The sequence below is a fragment of the Rhodotorula paludigena genome, assembly GCF_050403205.1.
Source record: "Rhodotorula paludigena JCM10292 DNA, Rt_paludigena_JCM10292v1_ctg21, whole genome shotgun sequence".
Classification (NCBI taxonomy): Eukaryota; Fungi; Basidiomycota; class Microbotryomycetes; order Sporidiobolales; family Sporidiobolaceae; genus Rhodotorula; species Rhodotorula paludigena.
In genome coordinates this window covers 156,447-178,261 of record NW_027481437.1, presented here as the reverse complement: position 1 = coordinate 178,261, position 21,815 = coordinate 156,447, and the positions used below count along the sequence as shown (strand labels likewise).

Below are 21,815 nucleotides of genomic sequence, written 5' to 3'. Positions count from 1 at the left end.
GCGCGCTGGCAATGGGAAGTGGGCAATTGTGGTAGCGACAATACAGCAAGAGCGGATGCCAGTCTACAGCCAGTCTACAACAAAGTCGCGAGAGAGGGATACAGAGGGATCAGACAGAGGAAGTAGACTCATACATTTCCGAACGTGAGTGGAGCAGTCGAGGGGCTTAGCCAGACAGTCCAGGTATAAGAGCGGGATGGAAAGAGGAAGACGAGGCGGGACGACGAGATGAGAGGGGACGGGCGTGTGAGCTGAGGCATCCAGCACACGCTCACTCGCTAAAAGAAGGCGGCGCTGCAAAGTACGCCTCCTCGTCGTCGTCCTCGTCCAGCGCCCACCATGCGGCCGGGTCACGCGGCGGAGTGGCGAGCGGTGAGTCGTCCTTCGCAATATCGAGCTGCCTTACGGTCGGCAGAGAGACCCGCAGGCTGACATCGGCAATGATCTCGTCCTCGTCTTCCCCTTCGCTCGAGACGGCCCAATCGAGCGAGTCGTCGCAATTGTCCACGATGGCGAATGCCTGGTCGACGAGGACGTACTGCCGCAAGTTCTCCTCGACGCCCTCGCCAGTGATCATGTTCAGCTTGACGCGCTCGGAGAAACCCCAGGGGCGAAAGAGAGGGACAGGCGGTCGTTCAAGCTGCTGGCGCACGTCGGCGAGGTTGACGAAGGACGCGTCGTCGTCGGCAGCGGCGCGAGGCGAAAGGCGGTGAGTGTACTGCATCTTGGCAAGAAAGGCGGCGGGTGCAGTGGTGCTGTCGCACCGTGCGCGCCCGCAGATCGCGTAGACGTAGCTGTCCATGAGCGAGTGGATACGCTGTCCGATGCGGCCGAAGCGGTCCTGCTCCTGTTGCGGGTCCGCACAAAGCGCGCGGTTGGCATCGAGCCTCTGCTCGTACCCCTCTTCGGCGTCGATCAGCGCAAGACCGTACACCAGTGCAGCGCGATACGTGTTGTGCGACGGAAGTGCCTGCTCGACGTGAGGCTGCGTGGCCCAGCTGCGGAGGTAGCACTGCTTGACGTAGTACACGCTCGAGTGCGTCGGCTCCTTTGCGGTGACGGACGGGAGCGGGCTCGGCGGCGGTGTCGGAAGCGTCGAGGTGGAGGGGGACGGCGAGGCCCGGCCCGCAGAGTTGTCATCGCTGGTCGTTGAGGACGCCTGGTCGTCGTCGTTGACGCTGAAAAAAGTACTCGAGCTGATTTCTGCGGCCGAGAGATGCGGTAGAGGGAGCACTCGGTCGACGTTTGCAATCGCTGCCGCCGAGGTGCCGCAAGTCGAGGGTGAGGGAGCCCGGGCGAGCGTGTGGCTGCACTCCGGGTCTGCGAAGTCGGCGGTGGGCTGTAAGACAAAGCGCGACAAGGGCTGAGAGCGTCGGACGGCCTGCACATCGGAGAGCGCGAGAGTGTGAGCACGCGGGCGAGATGGAGGCGAAGTGGGGAGGCGACTCACCCTGTCAATCTTCTCCTTGAGCGCGTGCTTGACACGTCGAACGAGGCTCGCAACGCTACGGCCAGGCTTTAGCGCGACCTCAGGCTCGGCGGAGCGGCCCAGGCGGCGGAACAGCAAAGTGAGCATGACGAGGGGAGTGTGTGGGGTGGCGCAACGAGTGTGTGCACCGAGCAAAAGAGGGTCTGGAGAGAGTGCTAGAGCAGCTGGAGAGTCTCGGCTAGGGTCAACTCGACGCGGGCGGGGCGGAGTGAAGGGAAGAAGCGAAAGCGACGCAGCGCGCGAAACGGGCGAAGTGGATCGCGGCGAGGGCAGCTCTCCAGTCTCGCCACTGCCACGAGAGCGACCGCTGAAAAGCCTAAAAGCAGCATTGGCCTCATTGGGCAGCACCAGCCGAGTCCCATCCCGAACAGCGCGAGAGACGACGAGCAAGAGGCCAAAGACGCTCGACCAGGCCAAAGATGGCTGGACGCAGTGTGATGAGCTCTCTCGCATACTCTAGAGGCTCTCTGAGCGTGTCAGCCGGGTGATGAAGCTCACAAGGGTCGGGAGGAAGATGGGCGTCGACCGGCGAGGTCGGGTCAACGTTCGTCACGCCACGCGGAAGCGAGACGAGCACGACGACCTCAGCGTGCAGAAACAAGTGAGAGGTGCGTAGGAACGGCAGGGGGACAATCCAGGCGTCCGAGTGCATCCCACCTCCTAGCGAGAAGGAAGGTCGAGCTGTGGACGGCCCACGAAATCGCGTCCGGCCTTCGAGTTTGGCTTTCTGTCTGCAATCTTGACCGTAAGACGCATTCCGCGCTCCTGGAAGTCAGTCCCGAGCCCGCAGAGATGGTGCGGACGGGGCGAGACCGGGTCGGGACGCGTTGAGCGATGAAAACGGCGAGGGTTGCAGTGGGCGCGCGAGAGGTGAAGAGGCGTGTGGCAGGGCGATAACATCGTACAGTCTTTCTCTTGGTGCCTGCGAGCATGCTCAGCCTTCCACGGGGTCCGTGACGTGCTGATCAGGTCGAGGCGATGAATGCAGAGAGTGGGGAGGGCCAGTCTCCGAGAGCAGGCAGAAGCGCATCGCAAGCAAAGCTGCACGCGCGAGTGAGCATTTGAGGGGACTCTGCGTGTCCTGATAAGAAGCAAACCGCGCTTGAGCGAGCGGGTGGGGCAGCGAAGCGTAGGAGGCCAAGCGGCGGAGCGCGTGAGCAGGAGGCACGAGAATGGGTCACAGCGGTCGGTACACAGCATGCTCGTGGGCGCTGGAGGCTCGAGCAGATCGCAGCGCTCTCCATGTTTGCCATAAGGGTAGTCAGGTTTCACAGTGGGCCGTTGCTGCGGCGAAAAATGGCCAATTGCTGGCTGCTCCTACCCGCGCGAGTGGCCAGGTCAAGTCGGCCATTGAATGAGAGGCCTTGAAGCACCTGCAGCAACATATTGGACCTCTGTAGCTCGCAAGACCGGCTCATGCTTGCTGGTCTTGACTTCGTCGCGCCATGACACCCTCCGGAAGATGACAAGGACGAGCGAGACCAGTTCGACCGGGCAATCCGATGAAACGGATCGTAGTGAAGCTGCCAGCCTCATCATTCTATCACGGTACCCTGTGCAGACCAACATGGAGCTCGTCCGAGCGGGATACAAGCGAGACGGGCGGCGCGGACGGCGAAGCGACGAGAAGCGAGACCGCAATCCACAGCAGCGGGGGCAGTCCAAGGCGGTCTGCGGTTGTTCCAGGCGCGGTATTCAGGGCGGCGAAACCAGCGAGCGCAACGAACATGACAGATTGAGCGGAAAGGGGCGAACAGAAGAAGGACCAGCTGCGGACGTCCAGTCGGAAACCGACTGCTGCTTCTCTTCCGGGGCGCTCGAGCAATCCACAGGCTCACACGAGTTTCAGCGAGCTCGAGAACTCGGAGACAGCCTCTCTAGCCACGCGAACATCCAGAAGAGTGACATTCTTTTGAGAGTTTCCAACCAACAGCGGCTCATCCGGGCGGACCCTGTGAACATGATACTTTGGTAGCCTGCGAACCCGGTGGGAGAATTCTAGGGAGATGGGGCTAGTGGAGGAATGAGCGACAGGACCGCCTCTACTTTGCAAAGACAGTGCAAGTAGGAGGAGGTCGAAGGCGAAAGGGCACGAGGGCCGCACTCAGGCGAGCATGTAGCGCGGACCCACTGCGGTTCGTATACTGGTGTCAGCGGTCGCCCAGTCGCAGCGAGGCCGGGCAGGTGAAAGCGACGTCGGACTCACAGGACTGACGGATGTGGCCCTCGAAGAGCTTGATCGTGTCCGTCATGTTGTAGCCATTTGCAACTGCGACAGGCAGTACATAAATCAGCTTCATCCACTGCTCCGAGTGACGAGTATAACGTACTGGCGAGTTGAAGGACGATGCGCGCGGCCTGGGCATCTTTTCACGGAAGCCTGATCAGCTTGACGTGCGCACGCTCGCCTCCCGGCGTTTGAGACTTACCGAGGAATCCGGACTGTGCGTGGTTCGGCGCAGAGCTGAGCGAAGGAACCGACATGCCAGTCGGGGTGCGCGTTGCCGTGACGACCTGGATGCCCCGGGCGACAAAGTCGGCGACCGAGCCGTCATCACGCGTGATAGCGCCCGAGCCCGTGCTGTCGGCGTGCGCAATCGGTCAGTCTGAGCAACGAATGAGCGTCCAGTTGGAGCTTACCCGTCGAAAACAACGCCTACAGAGCAGATTGGGAAGGTCAGCACGCGTACATTGACGAATGCAGCATGAGAGTGTCGGAGCACTTTGACGCACCCTGGGCACCGAGTGTAACACTGGCATTGAGGAGACGGATGTCCTGCTCGCGGTGGACGTAGAGGATGTCGACCTTGGGGAGCTCCTCGATGTGCTGGATTGGGAAGACCGTCTTGCCTGCCGGGAGAGACGGCGTGCTGTAGAAGATGGGCATGTGGTTGACTGGAGCAAGGGAAGAAGGTCATTGGGCGGAACGTGGAACGGCAGGCCACCGCGACGCACCGAACATGCCGAGGTTGCCCTGCTCGTAAGCCTTGAACGCGTCCTGCGGGCAGGCCGTCCGGAGTGAGCAATCCGTCTCGCGTTCGTCTCAGCAACAAGCGACGCACGGGGATGTTACCGTTGAACTTCATTGCCCAGTGGGCGGGGACAATTCGGTCGTTGAAGGCGATCATGGTACCGCGACCCGCCGCGTCGGGCGCGACGGCGAGCGTGAACGCCGAGTAGATGTTGGCATTGCCCTCATAACCCACGTCGGTGAAGGGGCGCATAGAGCCAGTTGCTGAATGTGAACGAGGCATCAGTTGCCTGTCCCCATGGCGAGGACCGGGGGACTGGACTGACCAACGACAGGCTTGTCGCAGCTGATCGTCACGTCGGCGAGGAAGGCGGTCTCCTCGAGCTGCGATTGGCAAAGTGAGCAGTGGATTGCACAACATAAGACAGAGTGCTCCACTCACAAGGTTCGTGCCATGGATGAAGACGGCGCCGTCAATGTCGCTGCCCTCGTGGCAGAGAGCGTAGTCGACATACTTCGCAAGCGACTGCCCGCAAGATGTGCAAGTCAGCTTGCATCCTGAGCACATCGAGGAGAAGACTGCGAGCACGCACGAGGGCGAGGTAGTCGTACGAGCCCGTGTTGATGCCGCCACGAATGCCCGAAGCTGTGAGGACGAAGCATTCATGAGTCGGTTCTCTGAGCACTGCACTGGCAATCGACCCGGGGAGAAAGGCCGGCGCACTGATGTACTTCACGGCAATCTGCGCGACATCGTACACCTCCGGGATCGCTTCGAGCTGCGGCAAGGGCATAGCGCGTCAGCGGCTGTGATTGTGCAGATGTTGACTTCAACGCACCACCTCCGAAGCGTTGCGCGTGATCTGGCTGCAGCGCCGATAGCAATATCGGTCAATCACAACGCGAAGGGCGCGCAACCGCGCAAAGAAACGCACCCGTAGGCACTCGTGTCGGTCACGGCGTTCGTCGAGCCGCTCTACAGTCAGCGGCGAGAGAGGAGATGAGCATTGCTGCTGACGCGTGAAGCAAAGTGACGGAGGGACCTACGGCGGCGGTCGCATAGTCCGTGTAGACGCTGTCGAGCGATAGGGAGCATCAGCATTCGCACATTGCTGATGGAGAGTTGCTAGTGGGAAACGTACAAGCTGCAAAGGCGGAAGACGAGGTCAGCGCTCCGGAGCCCCGACAAGACACAAGGCGGGAACGGACGCACAGGACCTTGGGCAGCGTCGAGTTGCCCTTCCAGACGAGGTCATCGGTGCGCTTGACAAAGTCGGCCCGCTTGTCGAGCTTCGTCGCGATAGGGGTCGCGAGAGCGGTTGCCGCCAGGGCGGTTGAGGAAACGAGGGTCGAAAGCGAGAGACGCATGTTTGGTGAAGTGAGAGACAAAGCGAAGGCGGCTGTAACGAAAGAGCAACGAAGAAAGAGAGAGAAGAGCGGAAAGCAGGCGAGCGCAGGAGGAACGAGCATTCGCAAGCCGTTCCGATCAACAGCCCTTATCTCGCGCTAGAAGCGTGGCACGAGGCGGGACTGCGGCGGCGTCTCGGCAGTCTCGGCGGTTCGACGGAGGCGCCGTCGAAGCGCCGCCGGCCAATGACAGATCTCGAAGAAATCACTTGCGAGACTTTGGGGGTGGAGGAAGGAGGAGGCGGAGGTGGAGGAATCATTCCGCCGAAATTCCGCCTGATATAGGCAAGGATGTGCGCGCCCTGTCCAGCAGAAGCTTAGAAAGGAGGCACATAGATGCAGAAATCTGAGCCGTCACGATAGGAGAAGAGCGGCGTCACCCATTCAGGAGGCCTCGCGATAAAAGCCGTCTCCTGCATGTATCTGCTGCTGATGCAGGCAGGCGGAGACGCCCGTGCCCGAAAACGTAGCTGAGGAGACGAGACGACCAGCAGGAGGACCGCACCCGAAGAGGCCGCGTGTCTACATTCTATAGTATTGCTCGACTTGTCAGTCGCGCTCAGTCGGCGACGCTGTACAGGTTGAGCCCGAGCAGGCTGCGCTCGTCAAAGTTGCGGTGCTGGAACCCGAGCTTGTGCAGCGCGCCCGTGTCGGCGACAAAGATGCGGCCTTGCGAGATCTCGAGGTTGCACCAGCGAGTCCTGCGGGGCAGGCATGCGTCAGCGTATGCGGTAGCTCGACAGCAGAGCGAGCCGCGCACATGAAGCAACGGCTGAAGTGCCCGTGGCTGACGATGACGATGTCGCCGTGGTGACCGAGGGTCTCCTCCTTGCCGTGGTGTGCGCTGCGAGCAAGCCGGGCTCAGCCCCTGTACAGACGGTCGCGAGATGGAGAGCAGAGAGGGACACACTCTGCCATGTCAACGATCTTCTTGATCATCGCGTCGCAACGGTCGCGCATTTCGTCGGGCGACTCGCCCTCGGGGCAGCCGTCGGTCCAGATGTCCCACTTCTCGCCGAGCTCGTTACGGATCTGCGACGTCACCTTGCCTGTGAAATGTTTGCGTTAGCTGCTACCCTCGCTCAACATCTCGAGACCTGCCATAGAAGGTCGCGCGACATGATGAGGAAGGGTCCGGCCACGCACCTTCGCAGACGCCATAGTCCCACTCCCGCACGCCCTCTTCGAGCGAGAAGCTCGGCGCCTTCTCGCCCTGCTCCTCGAACAAGAGCTGGAAGGTCTTTTGCGCGCGCGAGCGCGGCGAGACGAAGACGTGCTGGACGTGGGCCGGGTCGAGGACCTTGCCCGGGCCGACGATGCGCTTGCCCAGCTCGCGCAGCATCGACTCGCCCTTCTCGGTCAGGGGAATGTCGGTGCGGCCGGTCTGGCGGCGGGAGGATGACGGGGCATTGGTCAGTCTCGGAGAACGTGCGGCTCAAGGCGGAGTGGGCGAGAGCTGGACGCACGTGCTGGCCCGAAATGCTCCACTCAGTCTCGCCGTGGCGAACGACAAAGACGCGCGGAAGACGCGGCTTCTGCGCGGCAGGCGGCGCATCGTGTCGAGGGAGAGTGACCATGTTCAACGGCAGGCGGGAGGAGCGAGAGTCGCGAGGATGACTGCAGAGCAATTGGCCGGCAGGGCGGCAGTCAGTACAGACTGCTAGAATCCCGGACAGCTCGTCTGCTGGCGTCCACGGGCAGGAGCTGCGAGCGCTCCGGAATAGCCTCGTTCGGCGATGACAGGTGGGGAGACGCGGCAACGCGCCAGTGGTCTCGCACGAGCGAGGCAGAGCGTGTGCAAGCGAACAAGCTGACGCACGAGCGACACGAGCGCACGAAAGAGCCCAGGGGTGGTGCGGAGCGTGAGGCCGACGCGGGATGAGCGAGCAGGTCGAGTCGATGACGGCGTCCTCTCCGAGCGCAGTTGCGAGACCGGGACAATTCGTTTGAAAGTATCAATGTTCACTCGCTAGCAGCCCGTAAACTCGCAAGGGCGAGGGTGGCGAGGCGGGCGGGACTTGGTGCGCGTCGGTCGGGGGCCGCGCTCGACGGGCGCCGCTGTCGTTGTCCTCCGTCCTTCTCTCCACGGTCGACCAGCCAAGGTGCGTTGACTCGAGAGTCCTTCCACGCACCGTACAGCCCTGACCGTCCCTCCCCCTCTGCCCCGCCCGCCCTCGCACGCCCCGCCCACCTCGTCTCGAAAAACCCTCCCGCACCGCAACCGCCTCGTTCCCGCGCCTGTGCCCGCCCGTGCACCGCTCCTACCCGCCCTTGCTGTCCTGTACGATCCTCTGAACGCCCGCCGCATCGCTTGACCCGCTGTCGGCTGCGCTTCGCAAACCTGTCGACCCGCACCTGCGCTCGCCTCCTGTCCCCGCCTTCTCTCGACACTCCGCGCGCTCCCACAGATGACGAAGCGCACCAAAAAGGCCGGCGTGACGGGCAAGTACGGTGTTGTACGTTGCGCAGCCATCTGATTCGCGGCCGTCGAGGGGCTCGGCCGCTCGTGCGGGCCGAGCAGCAGCAAGCAGGGACCGGATCGCTCACCTCGCTCGTGCATTGCTTGCCTGCAGCGCTACGGTGCGACGCTGAGGAAGACCATCAAGAAGATGGAGATCACTCAGCACGCTACCTACACGTGCGTTCCTGACTCCTGATCCTCTCGCTCGGGTGTCGGTCGTGCTGACCTGCTTACGTCTCTCCAGGTGCACCTTCTGCGGCAAGGTTCGTTGATCCTCCTGATGGCCTCGTTTCGGTCAATGTCACCGCGCCGTCAGCGGACGGGACATCCCTGTCTGTGGACGAGAGAGGATGGCGAGATCCAGGGCACGAGGGCGACGAGGCTGACGAGCGCTGCACGACGTGCAGGACTCCGTCAAGCGCACTGCTGTCGGCATCTGGCACTGCAAGGCGTGCAAGAAGACGACCGCCGGCGGCGCGTGGACCGTTTCGACCACCGCTGCTGCTACCGTCCGGAGGTGCGCTCCGGTTCTCCCGCTGCGACCCAGTACCTCGACTGACCCGTATGCACCTCGCAGTACCGTCCGCCGTCTCCGTGAGCTCGCTGAGGTCTAAACCCGCCCGCTTCTTACCCTCGACTCGCCGACCTCTGTCCCCTCTCCCCGTCTCTTGTCCCTCTCTCTCTCTTTGCCGACTGGCGCGGGACGTGGTGCGGACGCGAGGAGCTGTAGGACGACGTGGTCGCTGGGCAGGCAGTGTGCGTGGTTGATACCTCGGGGTAGTTTACGTTCTCGCGGCGCTCTCGGTTCCCTCTCCCTCCAGTCGTAGCAATAGCATTGGCCTTCGTGGCTCCCACTTGATGCAGAGTGTCGCTTGCTGCTCGTCATGGTGACTCAGTGCGAAAGGAACTGCCGCCGAGAGAGCCCGTCGGAGCAAGGCCGATCCCGGTGCAGCACTTGAGGGGAGGTGCGGGAAGGAATTCCAGGCGCGCGCGAGTCGCTCGCTGGGCGAAGCTGCGCGCGGCGCCACCGACGCTCCCCCGCCCTTTCCTTCGCCCTCTTTTTCGCGCCTGCGCCGTCGCTCCCCGTCTCTTCGCTGCAAGAGTCGCTCAGACAGCAGCCCCCGTCCAGCCGCTTCCCTTCTCGCCGGCCGAGCGCACACCAGAGTTCTCTGCTGCAGAGGACCCTCGTCTGCCCGCTCGTCACCGCGCCCCCCTCGCCGCCCACGATCCCCTCGACGTCGAGCAAGGGCGACTGCTTCTCGCTTCAGACTTGCCTCACCTGTCGGATCCGCGGCCAGCAGCCCCGTCCGACCCTCCCCAAGCCCCCGTAAGGACCCGCGACCCCCGTCGATCTCGTCCTCACTTTCCCCCGACCCACCCCCCCTCTCTCGCGACCCGCAACTTTCTTCGCCGCTACGGGGGCGAAGAACCGCTTGCGCATCGGCTAGCTTGACCAAAGAGGCTCACGGTGCGTCCCCGTGCCTGCGCGACCGGCACTTCATCGAGCGAGCACTGACCCGCTCTTCGTCGTGACGCTGCAGGGGCGGCCCGCTGTCCTAGACAGACTCTCTCGCTTGACGAGAGCCCCCTGGTGTAACAGCACCAGACCCACTCCCCCTCCACCCCAGCCCGCACCGCCGCAATGGCCGCCATCGCCATCCCGACGCCGCCCTTCGCCGGGGCCGAGACCGAGCCGGCGTCGTCCTTCTTCTCGCACTCGTGCTCGCCGCTCTCGCGCTCGCCCTTTGCGCACCAGCTCTCGCTCTCGCCCTCGTCGGCGCCAAAGTACGCCGCCGTCGTCCCGCCCGCGGCGCACATCGCCAGCGGTGCGCCCATCGCGCGCCGCAAGTCGTCCGTCTCGTACTCTGTGCGCCCGCCGCGCCCGACGCGCGATGCCGCCGAGCCGCTCCCGCCCGTGCACTCGGGCCCGATCCTCGACCAGTTCCGCATCGCGCTCGACAACATCGACATGGACGACTGCGAGGCGCACGGCGAGAACGCCTTCTTCGTCGCCGACCTCGCCGAGGTCTACCGCCAGCACCTCCGCTGGCAGCGCGAGCTCGGAGAACGCGTCACGCCCTTCTTTGCAGTGAAGTCGAACCCGGACCCGTACGTCCTGCGCCTCATGGCCGCCCTCGGGCTCGGGTTCGACTGCGCGTCGCAGCCCGAGATCTCGGCCGTCCTTGCGCTTCCGGGTCCGGTTTCGCCGTCGCGCATCATCTACGCCAACCCGTGCAAGGCGGCATCGTTCATTCGCAACGCGGCAAAGTGCGGTGTCGACACGATGACGTTCGATAACGCCGACGAGCTCGCCAAGATCAAGAAGTACCACCCGGGCGCGCGCATGGTCCTGCGCATCCTCACCGACGACTCGAGCAGCCTGTGCCGCCTCGGCCTCAAGTTTGGCGCGCCCCTCGGCGAGGTCCGCGGCCTCCTCAAGCGCGCGAAGCAGCTCGACGTCAACGTCGTCGGCATCTCGTTCCACTGCGGCAGCGGGTGCAAGGACCCGCAGCTCTTTGGCGACGCAATCCGCCGCGCGCGCTGGGCGTTCGACGTCGGCCGCGAGGAGGGGTACCACTTTGACCTGCTCGACATCGGCGGCGGGTACGAGGACAACAACTTTGAGGAGATCGCTGCCGTCCTCCGCGACGCCATGGCCGAGCAGTTCCCGCTCGACGGCGCGGGCAAGGGCGTGCGCATCATTGCCGAGCCGGGGCGCTACTACGTCTGCCGTGCGTTCGAGCTCGCGACCAACATCATCGCGCGGCGTGCGGCGCGCGAGGGCACGAACGACGAGACGAGCATGCTCGAGCTTGCTGGCAACGAGGACGAGGACACCAAGCCCATCACGATGTGTGCGTCTCGAGGTCGTCTGAATCCACCACCGAGTTGCTCGCTGACTTCTTATCCGTGCAGACTACATCAACGACGGTGTCTACTCGTCTTTCAACTCGACCATGTTCGACCACCAGATCGTGTTCCCGCACGTCCTCACGCTCGACAACGAGTTCCAGCCCTCGCCGCCCCTCGCGAACGAGCACGAGTTCGAAGCGTGCTCGATCTGGGGCCCGACCTGCGACTCGATCGACTGCGTCCAGTCGAACGCGTCGCTCCCGACGCAGGCGCTCCAGGTCGGCGACTGGCTCCGCTGGGACAACATGGGCGCCTACACCATCTGCGCCGCGAGCCAGTTCAACGGCTTCAGGCGCAGCGACGTGCGCTACACGATCGATTCGAAGGGCGACGTCGCGCTCGAGTCGCGCCTCCGCCACCTCCTGCGCGTGTAGTGGTCCCCTCCTTCGTTTCCTCTGCTCGCTCGTTCGTTCGCGCCATCTAGTAATTCGCCTGCTAGTCCTTATTGCCTCCCGCTCCGACTACGGACTATTGCGCTTGCCTGCCTGCCTGTCACACACTCCCTCGCGACGCCTGTTCTGTAGCATCACCCCCATCCTTTCTCTCCGCATCTGCAAAGCCTCCCGTCGCATCCACTTGTGCGCCCTGCTGTTCGTCCATCGAGAAAGCCAGTGTTCACTTCTCTAAGTCCTTCTTGCACTCTAGGTTATTCTGGCGCGCGTCTCTACCAGTCGAGCACGCCCCTCGGTCCGCCGTCCTTCCCTTCGAGCCCGAGCCCGCCGCGGAGCAGCTCGGGGATGACCTTGCCCTGCATGATGGTGCGGTCGACCTGGTTGTCGAAGGAGCGTGAGCCGTGGGCAGGAGAAGCGCGAGAGAAGGGGAAACGCACGATGGTACCGACGTCGGCGGGCGTGACGCGGCCGAACCAGACGGACGAGCCGTTCGGGAAGTACAGGATGACGTTCCCCTGGTATGACGTTGTGCAGTAGTAGCGTTAGCTGCGCCGTCCGAGGTCGAAAAGCGAGGCGGGCCGGTCAGAGGAGACGCACCGCATACCGGTGCCCGCCAATGTGCGACACCTTGAACAGCCCGACCCTCCCGCCGTCCGTCTTGACTCCCTGGAGCGTCTCGCGCAGCCGCAGCTCCTTCTCCTCGGGCGTGCCCTCCCACTCCTCGATCGGGAGGCCGTCCTCGGTCAGATCGTCGCCGCGCTCGTCGACGTGCAGACCGTGCTTCTCGAGATGGTGGTGGAACTGCATGGACGGGGTACGCTCAGCTCTCAACGTGCGGAACGTCGGAAGCAGATGTGGAACGTACCTGGGAAATGAGTAGGGGAGCGGCAATCGAGCAACGCTTGTCACGCTTGCGGTGCGAGCAGAGGAGGACGATGCAGTGGTACGGTAGCGGCCTTTGAGCGACGCAAAGTCAGCATTAGGCAGTGATAGCATAATGACGAGCGCAGCGCACCAGCTCCGCAATGAGCCGGTTGCGTCTGCTGCTCCTGCACGTCCGGCATCCGGCTGGAGGTATCCCTGCACGAGCTCTTCCGCTGCTACTCGCGATGCCTCCATTTCGTGAACGACCTTGTAATCTGGCAGCACGATGACGGACTCGCGATGGCCCTCGTGTGAGGAGGAGATGAAGGAAGAGGCGAGGACGGAACTGCGGGCGCGGCAATACGATCAGGACGTCTCTGACACCCAGAGGGCGGAAGACATACAGCTTAGAGGAGACTGCTGTGTCGATTGGTGGTGCCGCGGACGACGGGTGCACGCCGGGCGGCCCGGCCTCATGCTTGTCGCCGCCGTTCCCGCCGAACAGCTTGTTCCCCAGCTTGCCCAGTACGCCCTTGCCGCCCTTTGCTTCGTCTTTGACCGCATTATCGTACGCTCTCCGCACGAGTCCCGGGATGGACTCGTCGTCATCGGTGACTTCGCGGATCCAGTCGCTCTTGCCCGTCGAGACGAGGATCTGGCGGCCGTAAGGCTTGAGCTCGCCCAACATCGTCGACTCGAGGTCCATGTCGAAGCCCTTGGGGTAGTCCAAGTCGGCGTCGTCATCCTCGTCGCACGCTTCGCCGCACGCTCGGCACGCCTCCTCGAGCGACTCGACGGGGATGTGGGCGGCGCGCAGAGCGTCGACGAGCGCAGCGGGCGGGGCGGGTCGGACGGGCGCAACCATCGCAGCAGCAGATCCAGAAGCGCCAGCAGGTCCAGGAGCGCAAGAGAGCCAGAGATTGAAGCCAGCCGAAAGAGTCCGTCGCACTTGCGTCGCACGCAGCCGGCGGACAGCCCGGACAGCCGGCGGACCCGTGTGTGCACAAGTCCACGGAGAAAAGCGGACGGAGAGAGTGCCCAAAGAGGCAAGTTCGGCTTCCGCGCAACGGCCGCAGGTTCTGCGCAGCAGGCGGCGCCTTCGCGAACTTCGGTCGGCGGTCCTTGTCCTCCGCCGTTGTCCTGAGTCTTTGTGTAGCCATGCTGGCAGGAGGACGGAGCGATGGCGGTTGACGAGGGCCGTGCCTGCATCTGCATGTCCTCACATCTGCGGGGTCGGGTCCGATCCTTCAACTTTCTCTCTTCTGCTCTCTCTCGTCTCCGTCTCGCACTCTCGACAGCAGGTCTCGTCGCTCCCGGGCAGCTACTCGCCTCTCTACCCCTCTACTCGAGCGCCGGCAGCTCGCACCCTCCGCCCTCCCTTGTCCTCGCACCCCTTGTCCTCGTCGCCCTCTCCTCCTCGTCCGACCATGCTTCGCTCGCTCCTTCTCGCTTCCACCCTCGCAGCAGGCCTCACGAGTGCCCACGTCGACCTCCAGTACCCGCCTCGTGCGTCTCTCACCTTCGCTTGTGCGGTCGGTCGAGGCGCGTCTCGCACCGGCATGTGACGGACGCAGCGGAGCGTGCACCCGGCCACACTCGCTGCCGGCGCGTTTCGCTTTGCGTGGCCGCTGCTGGACACGTTTGCCAGCGCCCGAACGCGCGAAGAAGCTGCGCGACGCCACGTACCGGTCCCGAGGCAATTGTTGGACGGTTGTGATCTCGCCGGACGGCGCGCGACACGAGCAATGTCAAAGTCTGGGCACGCGCCCGCTTGTCAAGGGTCGACACTGACTGACTCCTGCATTGCCGCACCGCAGCCATCAACTCCAAGTACGACGAGCAGACGCCGTTCAACGACATCGACTACTCTTACACCTCGCCGCTCAACGCCGACGGATCCAACTACCCGTGCAAGCTGTACAACAAGCCCGAGGTGTACCAGCGTCTCAACAGTGTCGCGACGCTCAAGGCTGGCGACAACTTCAACGTCCAGTTTGCGCCGAACGGCGCGACCCACGGCGGCGGGTCCTGCCAGTTTTCCGTCTCGTGAGTACAGCGCCGCGCCTTGCCGTTTCCTTTGCCGCCGCTAATCTCCATGCCTGCACAGCTACGACCAGGGCAAGACTTTCGCCGTCATCCACAGCATTATCGGCGGCTGCCCGCTGCAGGACTCGTACTCCGTCCCGATTCCCTCGAACCTCCCCTCGGCCAAGAAGGCGACGTTCGCGTGGACCTGGTTCAACCGCGTAGGCAACCGCGAGGAGTACATGAACTGCGCCGTCGTCGATATTGCCGGATCCTCCGCCTCGTCCTTCACGGGTCCGGGCCTCTTCCGCGCCAACACATTCGCCGACGGGACATGCACGACGCAGGAGGGTTCCGACCCCGTCTTCCCGAACCCGGGTCCGTCGGTCGTGTACGGCGGCGGTATGTCGAGCTCGTCGGCCAAGACGGTCCTCTCCGGATGCTCATACGACCAGGACACGACCGTCACCGTCGGTCCCTGGGGCTCGTCGTCCTCCTCGGGCGGCTCGTCTGGCTCATCTGGCTCGGGCGTAAGCAACCCCAAGTCGTCCACCGCGGTACACACTTCCGCTGCCGCAGCATCCACTACGACGACGCGCGCCCAGCAGCCGACCTCGCAGGCCGTGCAGCCGACGACCACCAGCGCAGCGACCAGCACGGGCCGCCCGCCGCGCGTTCCGTACAAGAGCCGTCACGTTGTCCTAAGCACGTCTACCACCGCCGCTGCTGAGAAGACCACGAGTGCGGCTGCACCTGCGGCGACTACCCCCTCGTCGGGCGGCTCGTCCTCGTCCGGCGGCTCTTCCTCGTCGGGCGGTTCGTCGTCCAACAACAGCGGAACCTGGCTCAACTGCACATCGACGACGACCTTCTCGCTGTGCGACTCGAACGGATGCACGCCCATGGGCTCGGTCGCCGCCGGCACCGTCTGCGTCAACGGCGCTATCGCCATGGCGCCCGCTCGCATGGCGCGCATTGTCAAGAAGCGCTCGCCGGCGTCGACGAATGTTGAGCCGACCGCGAGGCGCCGGAGCATCACCAAGCGCGACGTGCGGGCTCACGTCGCGCGCTCCTCCAAGTACGGGCACTGAGTGCCTTTGCTGCTCCTCCTCCCTAGTTACCCTTGTTTTGTGACTCTTGACGAGCCCGCCTTACGATTCCCTCGCAATCCGGTTTGATACCTTCTTACGCTCTCGCACTTGCCTTCCCTCGCCCCTTCGTCGTTCTGAGAACGCGCTCGCCCTCCGTCTTGCTCTGCGCTGGTAGCACGTGACCCCTCACCCTTCTTGAGTAGCTGCTCCTGTGTCCGACCTTACGCCTGGCGCGTGCAGACCCTCTCTCGCATTGTCGTCCTCGTTTTGCAACTTTCGCGCACGTTGTCACGTCCTGTCTCTCGCCCGGATGCGAGATCAGGTATATTGCATGGATAAGGGTATGATGGCCGCCAGGGTATCGCCGACTCTTCACGGCCGGTCCTTGCTCCACCCTTCACGCCCTCGCAGCGCTCTGCACAACCTTTGCCCTGCCCAGTCTCTCCACCTCCGCCTTGAGCCGCTCCTCCTCCCCTGCTTCGAGCTTTCTGAACCGAATGGGCGTCTCGAGCGCGTGCTCGGAGCGCAACGGCGGCGGCCCGGCGTACACGGTTGACGAGGCGGCCGAGAGCAGCGATGACTGCGACGCGAGGCGGGCAAAGACGGCTGTCTGATTGCGATAGCTGTGCGGAACAAATCACGTCCTAGTCAACTCGGCGATCGCCATAGCCGATCGCAGAGAGCTGGCAGGAAAACGAGGAGGGAAGTCGCAAGACGCACAGGTGGAACGCCTCGTGGTTCGCGCACAGCGCTTCCCTCAACCCCTCGAGCGCCTTGCGCTTGAATGCGCTCTTGACCGCATGCAGCACGTGCGAGATGCAGTCCTCGCGTGCGCGCCACGCCGGGAAGCGCCAGTCGAGCCGCATGCGTCCTGACGAGGGGTCGACGAGCGGGTGGAAGATGGGCGAGTCGAAGGTGATTGTCGGGGCGGTTGACGGATACGAGGGCGGGATGGAGAGCGTGAAGTGGAGAATCGCGCCTTGGTAGTAGCCGCGGTGGAGGAAGAGGACGCCGGACCAGCCTGTGCGCGCGATTTTAGGTTCAGCATCGGTCGTCGCAGAGGGCGTGTGTCTCGCCTGAGAGCTGTTTCTCTTCCGCGATGCAACCTTCGGATCTGCTCGATGCCGGGAGAGACACGTGGGCTTGTGCGGGAGACTCATCCGAACGAGCAAGAGCAACAGCCACCGTCTCGGCGCTCGACGCCGCTCAAGTCGGGCGGAGAAGTCCTCAAGCCTCAGTGAAAGGCTCTGCGGCAGCGCCCAGCGGTCCAGATAGCCGTGAGAGGCGCAAGCCGTTCATCAAACTTACGGAGGTCGGTCGTCGGGAAGACGTAGCACCCCGTCGGGAGATGGTCTGCGTTGCCGAGATTACTGAACTCGAGCAGCGCTTCGTGCCGCGCGGTAGAAACGGTCGCCATCCTGCGACGGGATGAGCGGAACGGGCAGGAGGTGCGGGCGGGGGCGGTGCAGCGCAGGTCGAGTGCCCTGTTCTCGCGTTTCTGTCTCTCAAGAAGGCTGGTCGGCGGTGCTACAGGTCCCATTGCGACGAGACACGCTCAAGAAGCAGCCGCTCGCCGGCGAGGTACTCCAACGCAAGAGCACACTCCGTGTCTGACGACCTGCCTTCCGCGTCGTCCTCCCTCTGCGGCTCGGAGCGCGGGTCTGTGGCTGATGAATCTGGCATAGGCGTACGACGGCGGCGATCCGCCTCGTCAAGTAGGCGCACGGCGTCCCACTCGGGCTCCTCTTGCGTCGCGCGCCTCCGCCTGCACAGCTCGTGCACCGCCCTTGCCGCAAAATCCGCTGCACGGTGCTCGACGGGAGAAGCCACCTGCAAAACGGTATGCCAGTCAGATGTCGTCGACTGGACGACCGAGTTTTCCTCGTCGGATAACTCGGGCGCGGCCTGGCCGTCTGCGTGATCTCGCCGTGCGGCAACCAGGTCGAACAGCCGGGCGAGTTCGTCGGCTGTCGGCCAAGTTGACGGGGGCAAGTTGACACCGCGTGGCCGTTTGCGCGGAGGCGAGAGCCGCGCTTCGCTAGGAGTCGAGTGCGCGAGATCCGCTCTGACGATCCTGTCACAGGCGGACCCGTCCGGCGCGTTCTGATCGTCCGCGACAGTGAGAGAGTCGTGACGGTCGTGGATGTCATCCACCGCTGCTCGCTCGTCTGCAAGGGTCCGAACGGCGTGCAGCGCCCCGACAGCAATGAGCGCCCAAAGCGCGGGCGACAACCGCGCGTCGGCGTCGAAGTACAGCGAGTTGCCTCCGGCGGATAAAGGGGGCGCAATGAGCGGGTGTTCGTGATCTGAAGGCGGAGCCGAAGTAGAGGCAGAGGCGGCGAGGACTGCGTCGATCTGGGTTGCGACAGCATCTCGAAAGGCGCGATGTTGCTGCAGCATCGGATCCAACTCGGGCGCAGTGCCCTGGATGGCGCAGAAAGACAGCACGTCGATTACCTCGTCGTGATGGAACGAGAGGACGTCGTGCTCGTTGCCCTCGAGGAGGAACCCGTACGATGCGGCGAGTTTGGCGTTCGCCAGCCCGGCTCCATACGTGTTATAGACCTCCTCGCCCGCCTCGATTGCCCGCTCCGAGACCATGTCGAGTGTCTCTTCCGCTCCGTCCTCATGCCCATCCGCAAGCGCGCCCGCGCCCGCGGTCACTGTCTCCTCGTCATGCGGGCACGCCTCGAGTCGCCCGCACTCGGGGCAGACCCACGTGTCGCTCGCAAAGTGGACGTGCGGCGGGTCCGAGTGGTTGAAGGCGTCGGCGAGCGGGACGAGCGCGAGCGAGTGGTACGACGAAACCTGGAATGCGCGGGAGGAGACGAGCGAGTAGGCGCGGAGTAGGTGTGCGAAGCTGAAGGTGGGGCTACTTTCAGGGCCGGATTGGCTGGTGCTGAAGATCGGGAGGACGACGTCGTCGTAGAAGGCTTGCAAGCGGGTCTGGCGGGGCGGTGTCAGTTCATGCTCAGACTCAGGCACGAAATGACCGCACCCTGGACATGCCAATGCGACTCAGCTCGCGCTGCAGCTCTGTGCCCATAACCCAGTCGAGGGCGTCGTCTCGCCAGAGCAGAGCGACGGGGACGGGTACTTCAGGGCAAGTTGCAAGGTATCCCTGCCAGCGCGACTCTGGGCCCAAGACGACCTCATGGGCAACGTGGACGGCAAGACGCAGTGCGGGCGTATGCGAAGCGAGAGGATCGCCATTGAGGCGGGAGGCGAGGGCAGACGAGCGGTGCGAGAGGACGAGCGAGACGGGAATGCGGCCGACTGAGCACGGTGAAGCAGAGACCTGCGTCAGCGGCAGCCAGGCGGCGAGCGTAGCAGGGTGGACGTGCCGGTTGAGTGAGGCGGGATGGGAGCGAGAGCGTCGACAGCGGTGGAGCCGTCTGCGCGCGAGACGAGCGAGAGGCGCGGGTCAAGGAAGACACGGTGCCGCTCGAGCCAGTCGGCCAGCTGCATGCGCGAGAAGGAGAGAAGGCGGAGCGAAAGCGAGGGCAGAGGCTGAGCTGCGCGTGGCTGGGCCTTGCGCATGGCCTGGGCCCGTTCTGGCTGCGCTGCGGTGCGCTGTGCCGGCGAGTTGGCTTCGCGGCCTTCGCGAGCTCCAACTGCAGCTCCAACGCCCTCGCCCGCTTCTTTGCAGCAGGTCGCGCTCTGACTGTAAGCACAAGCACGCCTCTCGTGCTGTCAGCACACCGTGCTCACCTCTGCTCGTTGCCGTCGTGCACTCCCCACCTCGCAGCCAGCTCGTTGCACGTCCGACTCGTCGACGTATCGCTCGCAACTCGCACGCGACGCCAACTCGTGCCGTGCGTATCTGCTGTAGCCGGGCTGCCGCCTCGCACCCTCAGATCCGGAGCTCACGAGCTCACCTGCAGCATTGCGCGTCGCCTCGATCGCGTCGACGACCTCTCGCTCGTCCAGCGCTGCAGCTGCCCGTGCGCCGTCTTGCTTGCTCTGCGTCTTGCAGCCGACTGCTGACGAGCTCTCACACGCATCGCACGCCATTGCACTCGCCTCGTCACGTCGCACAACCTGTCGCCGGCTCTCCACCGCGATCCACCTTCCCTCATGCACCTCATCGCGACGATCTCCTGCACGCCGTCCCGCATTATGCCCCTTGCTCTCGCCCCGATATACAGCCCCGCCTCGTCGATCTCTCTGCTAGATGTCGGCCAACGATAGCAAGGGCGACTACAAGGTTGTCATCGACCAGGACTCGGAACCCGCGCTCGCTCCCTCGCGCAACGCCAGCATCGCATCCCAGGGCGGCATGGGGTCTCGCGGTCAACCACCGTCGGGTGTCGACGCCTTCATGAACCATCCGGCGCTGCCCGTGCTGTGCTACTGCGCGTCAAGTATCCTCATGACGGTACGTCGCTGTATGATCTACCCCGACCCAGCTCGTGCTGATTATTCTTGCCTCGCTACAGGTCGTCAACAGCGAGTCCTGACTTTGACCAGAGCGCGCGCACAAGTTGCTGACCTCGAGCCGTCCACGCAGAGTTCGTCGTGTCGGGCAAGGACTTTAACATGAACTTCCTGCTGCTCACGATCCAGTCGGTCGTTTGCGTCACCTGCGTCATCACGGCGAAGCGATTGAATGCGCGTGATCGCGTATGGAGCCGGGAGAAGCCAGCGGTGCTGACCACATTCCCGACAGATGATCTCGTTCCGCGACTTTGACCGTGAAGATGCGCGCAAGTGGTTCCCCATCTCCTTCCTCCTCGTTCTCGTCATCTACACCGGCTCCAAGTCTCTGGTACGCTCGCTCACCCGATATTTCTGCGGCAGATCGCTGTAAACTGATGCTTCCTCACATTATCCAGCAATACCTCTCCGTCCCCGTGTACACCATCTTCAAGAACCTGACGATCATTCTGATTGCGTACGGCGAGGTGCTGTGGTTCGGCGGCAGTGTCACCCCCTTGACGCTCGTCTCGTTTAGCCTCATGGTGCGTCTCGCCTGCACAATCTCTTTCCAACAGATGTTGACGTGGTCATCGTTGCAGGTCGTCTCCTCGCTCATTGCCGCGAGTCCCGATCTTGCCAGCTGGTGGAGTGGCGCGATCGTCGAGGCGAGCGAGTCGGGCCAGTCGCCGGCCGGCTACCTCTGGATGTTTGTGCGTTTTCCCAGATCTCGAATGCCGTCTCTCGTTCCTTCAATCCCACGCTGACCGCCAAGTGCCGCAGATCAACTGCTTCGCCTCGGCGGGCTACGTCCTCGCGATGCGCAAGCGCATCAAGGTGACCAACTTCAAAGACTGGGACTCGATGTACTACAACAACCTGCTCTCGATCCCCGTCCTGGTCATCTTCTCCTTCCTCTTTGAGTCGTGGACCCCGAAGAACCTCAACCTCAACTTGTACGTCTCGAGTCCGGCGCCTGCATCATCATCCGCGCACATGAACGTGCTGTCAGAGCTGACTTGCACGGATCGCGACTTTACACAGCCCCGAGGAAACGCGCTCCTCGCTCCTCAGCCTCATGGCTTTCTCCGGCGCCGCCGCAGTCTTCATCTCGTACTGCACGGCCTGGACCGTCCGCACCACTTCGTCGACGACCTTTGTGCGTATCCTTTCCAGCTCGTTCGCCCCGCAGGCACCGCGCTGACGACGCCACGAGCGCAGAGTATGGTCGGCGCGCTCAACAAACTCCCCGTTGCGGCGTCCGGCATCCTCTTCTTCGGCAACCCGGCCAACTTTGCCAACGTCACGTCCATCCTCGTCGGCTTTGGCGCGGGCCTCGTCGTGCGTGCTCCCTTTCTTTTGCCGCACCGCGGGTTGTCGGACTCGATGACTGATTGCTGGGCCTGGCGCGCACAGTACGCCGCGGCAAAGTCGGCACAGTCGGCGGCTGCCAAGCGTGCGTTCCCTTTCTTTCTCTGCGCTCGTCTTCGCAAATCGGCATGCTGACTCCTCCCCATGCCGTGCAGAAAACGCTCCTGTCGAGCTCGGCCGGGCAAGGTCATGAGCGGTTCTCTCCACCTGCTCTCTTCCCGCTCATCCATCGTCTCCTCCCCCTCCCTCGGCTATCCCGCTCCATCCGCATGATACCCTACTTCAGCGCTCCCTAGTCACCGTAACGAACGCTCGCCCTGACGGAATCCACCACCAGCTAGACGCCCTTTTCCCCGTGGCCTTCTTCCCTCCTACTCGCCTCCTCGTCATCTCCTGTGTCGCACGGTTCTCTCCG

At 63.7% G+C, this 21,815-nt stretch overlaps 10 protein-coding genes across 10 annotated transcripts; 4 read left to right on the top strand and 6 right to left on the bottom strand.

The window, feature by feature from the left end:
• Window positions 1-271: 271 nt before the first annotated feature.
• Window positions 272-1,576, bottom strand: JCM10292_003579 (uncharacterized protein; the record flags this gene model as incomplete). The annotated part of the gene is made up of 2 exons (XM_076649128.1): window positions 272-1,339; window positions 1,451-1,576. The coding sequence occupies 2 exons, from the start codon at window positions 1,574-1,576 to the stop codon at window positions 272-274; spliced, it is 1,194 nt and encodes a 397-aa protein (XP_076505352.1).
• Window positions 1,577-3,593: 2,017 nt separating this feature from the next.
• On the bottom strand, window positions 3,594-5,828 carry JCM10292_003578 (uncharacterized protein; the record flags this gene model as incomplete). The annotated part of the gene is made up of 15 exons (XM_076649127.1): window positions 3,594-3,619; window positions 3,696-3,758; window positions 3,919-4,070; window positions 4,130-4,145; window positions 4,223-4,384; window positions 4,445-4,487; window positions 4,552-4,724; window positions 4,787-4,844; window positions 4,903-4,986; window positions 5,054-5,106; window positions 5,185-5,239; window positions 5,300-5,327; window positions 5,396-5,436; window positions 5,508-5,535; window positions 5,674-5,828. 15 exons carry the CDS (start codon window positions 5,826-5,828, stop codon window positions 3,594-3,596), a joined length of 1,137 nt encoding a protein of 378 aa, XP_076505351.1.
• A 598-nt stretch (window positions 5,829-6,426) lies between these two features.
• SHB17 (sedoheptulose-bisphosphatase) lies at window positions 6,427-7,444 on the bottom strand (the record flags this gene model as incomplete). Its single annotated transcript, XM_076649126.1, has 5 exons — window positions 6,427-6,568; window positions 6,628-6,711; window positions 6,778-6,916; window positions 7,014-7,251; window positions 7,334-7,444. The coding sequence occupies 5 exons, from the start codon at window positions 7,442-7,444 to the stop codon at window positions 6,427-6,429; spliced, it is 714 nt and encodes a 237-aa protein (XP_076505350.1).
• Window positions 7,445-8,275: 831 nt separating this feature from the next.
• JCM10292_003576 (eL43 family ribosomal protein) lies at window positions 8,276-8,942 on the top strand (the record flags this gene model as incomplete). The annotated part of the gene is made up of 5 exons (XM_076649125.1): window positions 8,276-8,323; window positions 8,441-8,505; window positions 8,573-8,591; window positions 8,736-8,845; window positions 8,906-8,942. 5 exons carry the CDS (start codon window positions 8,276-8,278, stop codon window positions 8,940-8,942), a joined length of 279 nt encoding a protein of 92 aa, XP_076505349.1.
• Window positions 8,943-9,970: 1,028 nt separating this feature from the next.
• Window positions 9,971-11,615, top strand: SPE1 (ornithine decarboxylase SPE1; the record flags this gene model as incomplete). The annotated part of the gene is made up of 2 exons (XM_076649124.1): window positions 9,971-11,183; window positions 11,245-11,615. 2 exons carry the CDS (start codon window positions 9,971-9,973, stop codon window positions 11,613-11,615), a joined length of 1,584 nt encoding a protein of 527 aa, XP_076505348.1.
• Window positions 11,616-11,905: 290 nt separating this feature from the next.
• Window positions 11,906-13,362, bottom strand: JCM10292_003574 (sucrase/ferredoxin-like domain-containing protein; the record flags this gene model as incomplete). The annotated part of the gene is made up of 6 exons (XM_076649123.1): window positions 11,906-12,010; window positions 12,071-12,148; window positions 12,231-12,434; window positions 12,499-12,589; window positions 12,649-12,843; window positions 12,902-13,362. 6 exons carry the CDS (start codon window positions 13,360-13,362, stop codon window positions 11,906-11,908), a joined length of 1,134 nt encoding a protein of 377 aa, XP_076505347.1.
• Window positions 13,363-13,924: 562 nt separating this feature from the next.
• Window positions 13,925-15,613, top strand: JCM10292_003573 (uncharacterized protein; the record flags this gene model as incomplete). The annotated part of the gene is made up of 3 exons (XM_076649122.1): window positions 13,925-14,003; window positions 14,315-14,543; window positions 14,605-15,613. 3 exons carry the CDS (start codon window positions 13,925-13,927, stop codon window positions 15,611-15,613), a joined length of 1,317 nt encoding a protein of 438 aa, XP_076505346.1.
• Window positions 15,614-16,010: 397 nt separating this feature from the next.
• On the bottom strand, window positions 16,011-17,030 carry JCM10292_003572 (uncharacterized protein; the record flags this gene model as incomplete). The annotated part of the gene is made up of 3 exons (XM_076649121.1): window positions 16,011-16,236; window positions 16,334-16,634; window positions 16,922-17,030. 3 exons carry the CDS (start codon window positions 17,028-17,030, stop codon window positions 16,011-16,013), a joined length of 636 nt encoding a protein of 211 aa, XP_076505345.1.
• Window positions 17,031-17,140: 110 nt separating this feature from the next.
• RKM3 (protein-lysine N-methyltransferase) lies at window positions 17,141-19,153 on the bottom strand (the record flags this gene model as incomplete). Its single annotated transcript, XM_076649120.1, has 3 exons — window positions 17,141-18,559; window positions 18,612-18,889; window positions 18,958-19,153. The coding sequence occupies 3 exons, from the start codon at window positions 19,151-19,153 to the stop codon at window positions 17,141-17,143; spliced, it is 1,893 nt and encodes a 630-aa protein (XP_076505344.1).
• A 634-nt stretch (window positions 19,154-19,787) lies between these two features.
• JCM10292_003570 (GDP-mannose transporter) lies at window positions 19,788-21,593 on the top strand (the record flags this gene model as incomplete). The annotated part of the gene is made up of 10 exons (XM_076649119.1): window positions 19,788-19,991; window positions 20,126-20,236; window positions 20,283-20,381; window positions 20,449-20,574; window positions 20,632-20,742; window positions 20,813-20,985; window positions 21,074-21,188; window positions 21,251-21,370; window positions 21,446-21,485; window positions 21,556-21,593. The coding sequence occupies 10 exons, from the start codon at window positions 19,788-19,790 to the stop codon at window positions 21,591-21,593; spliced, it is 1,137 nt and encodes a 378-aa protein (XP_076505343.1).
• Between the last annotated feature and the right edge of the window lie 222 nt (window positions 21,594-21,815).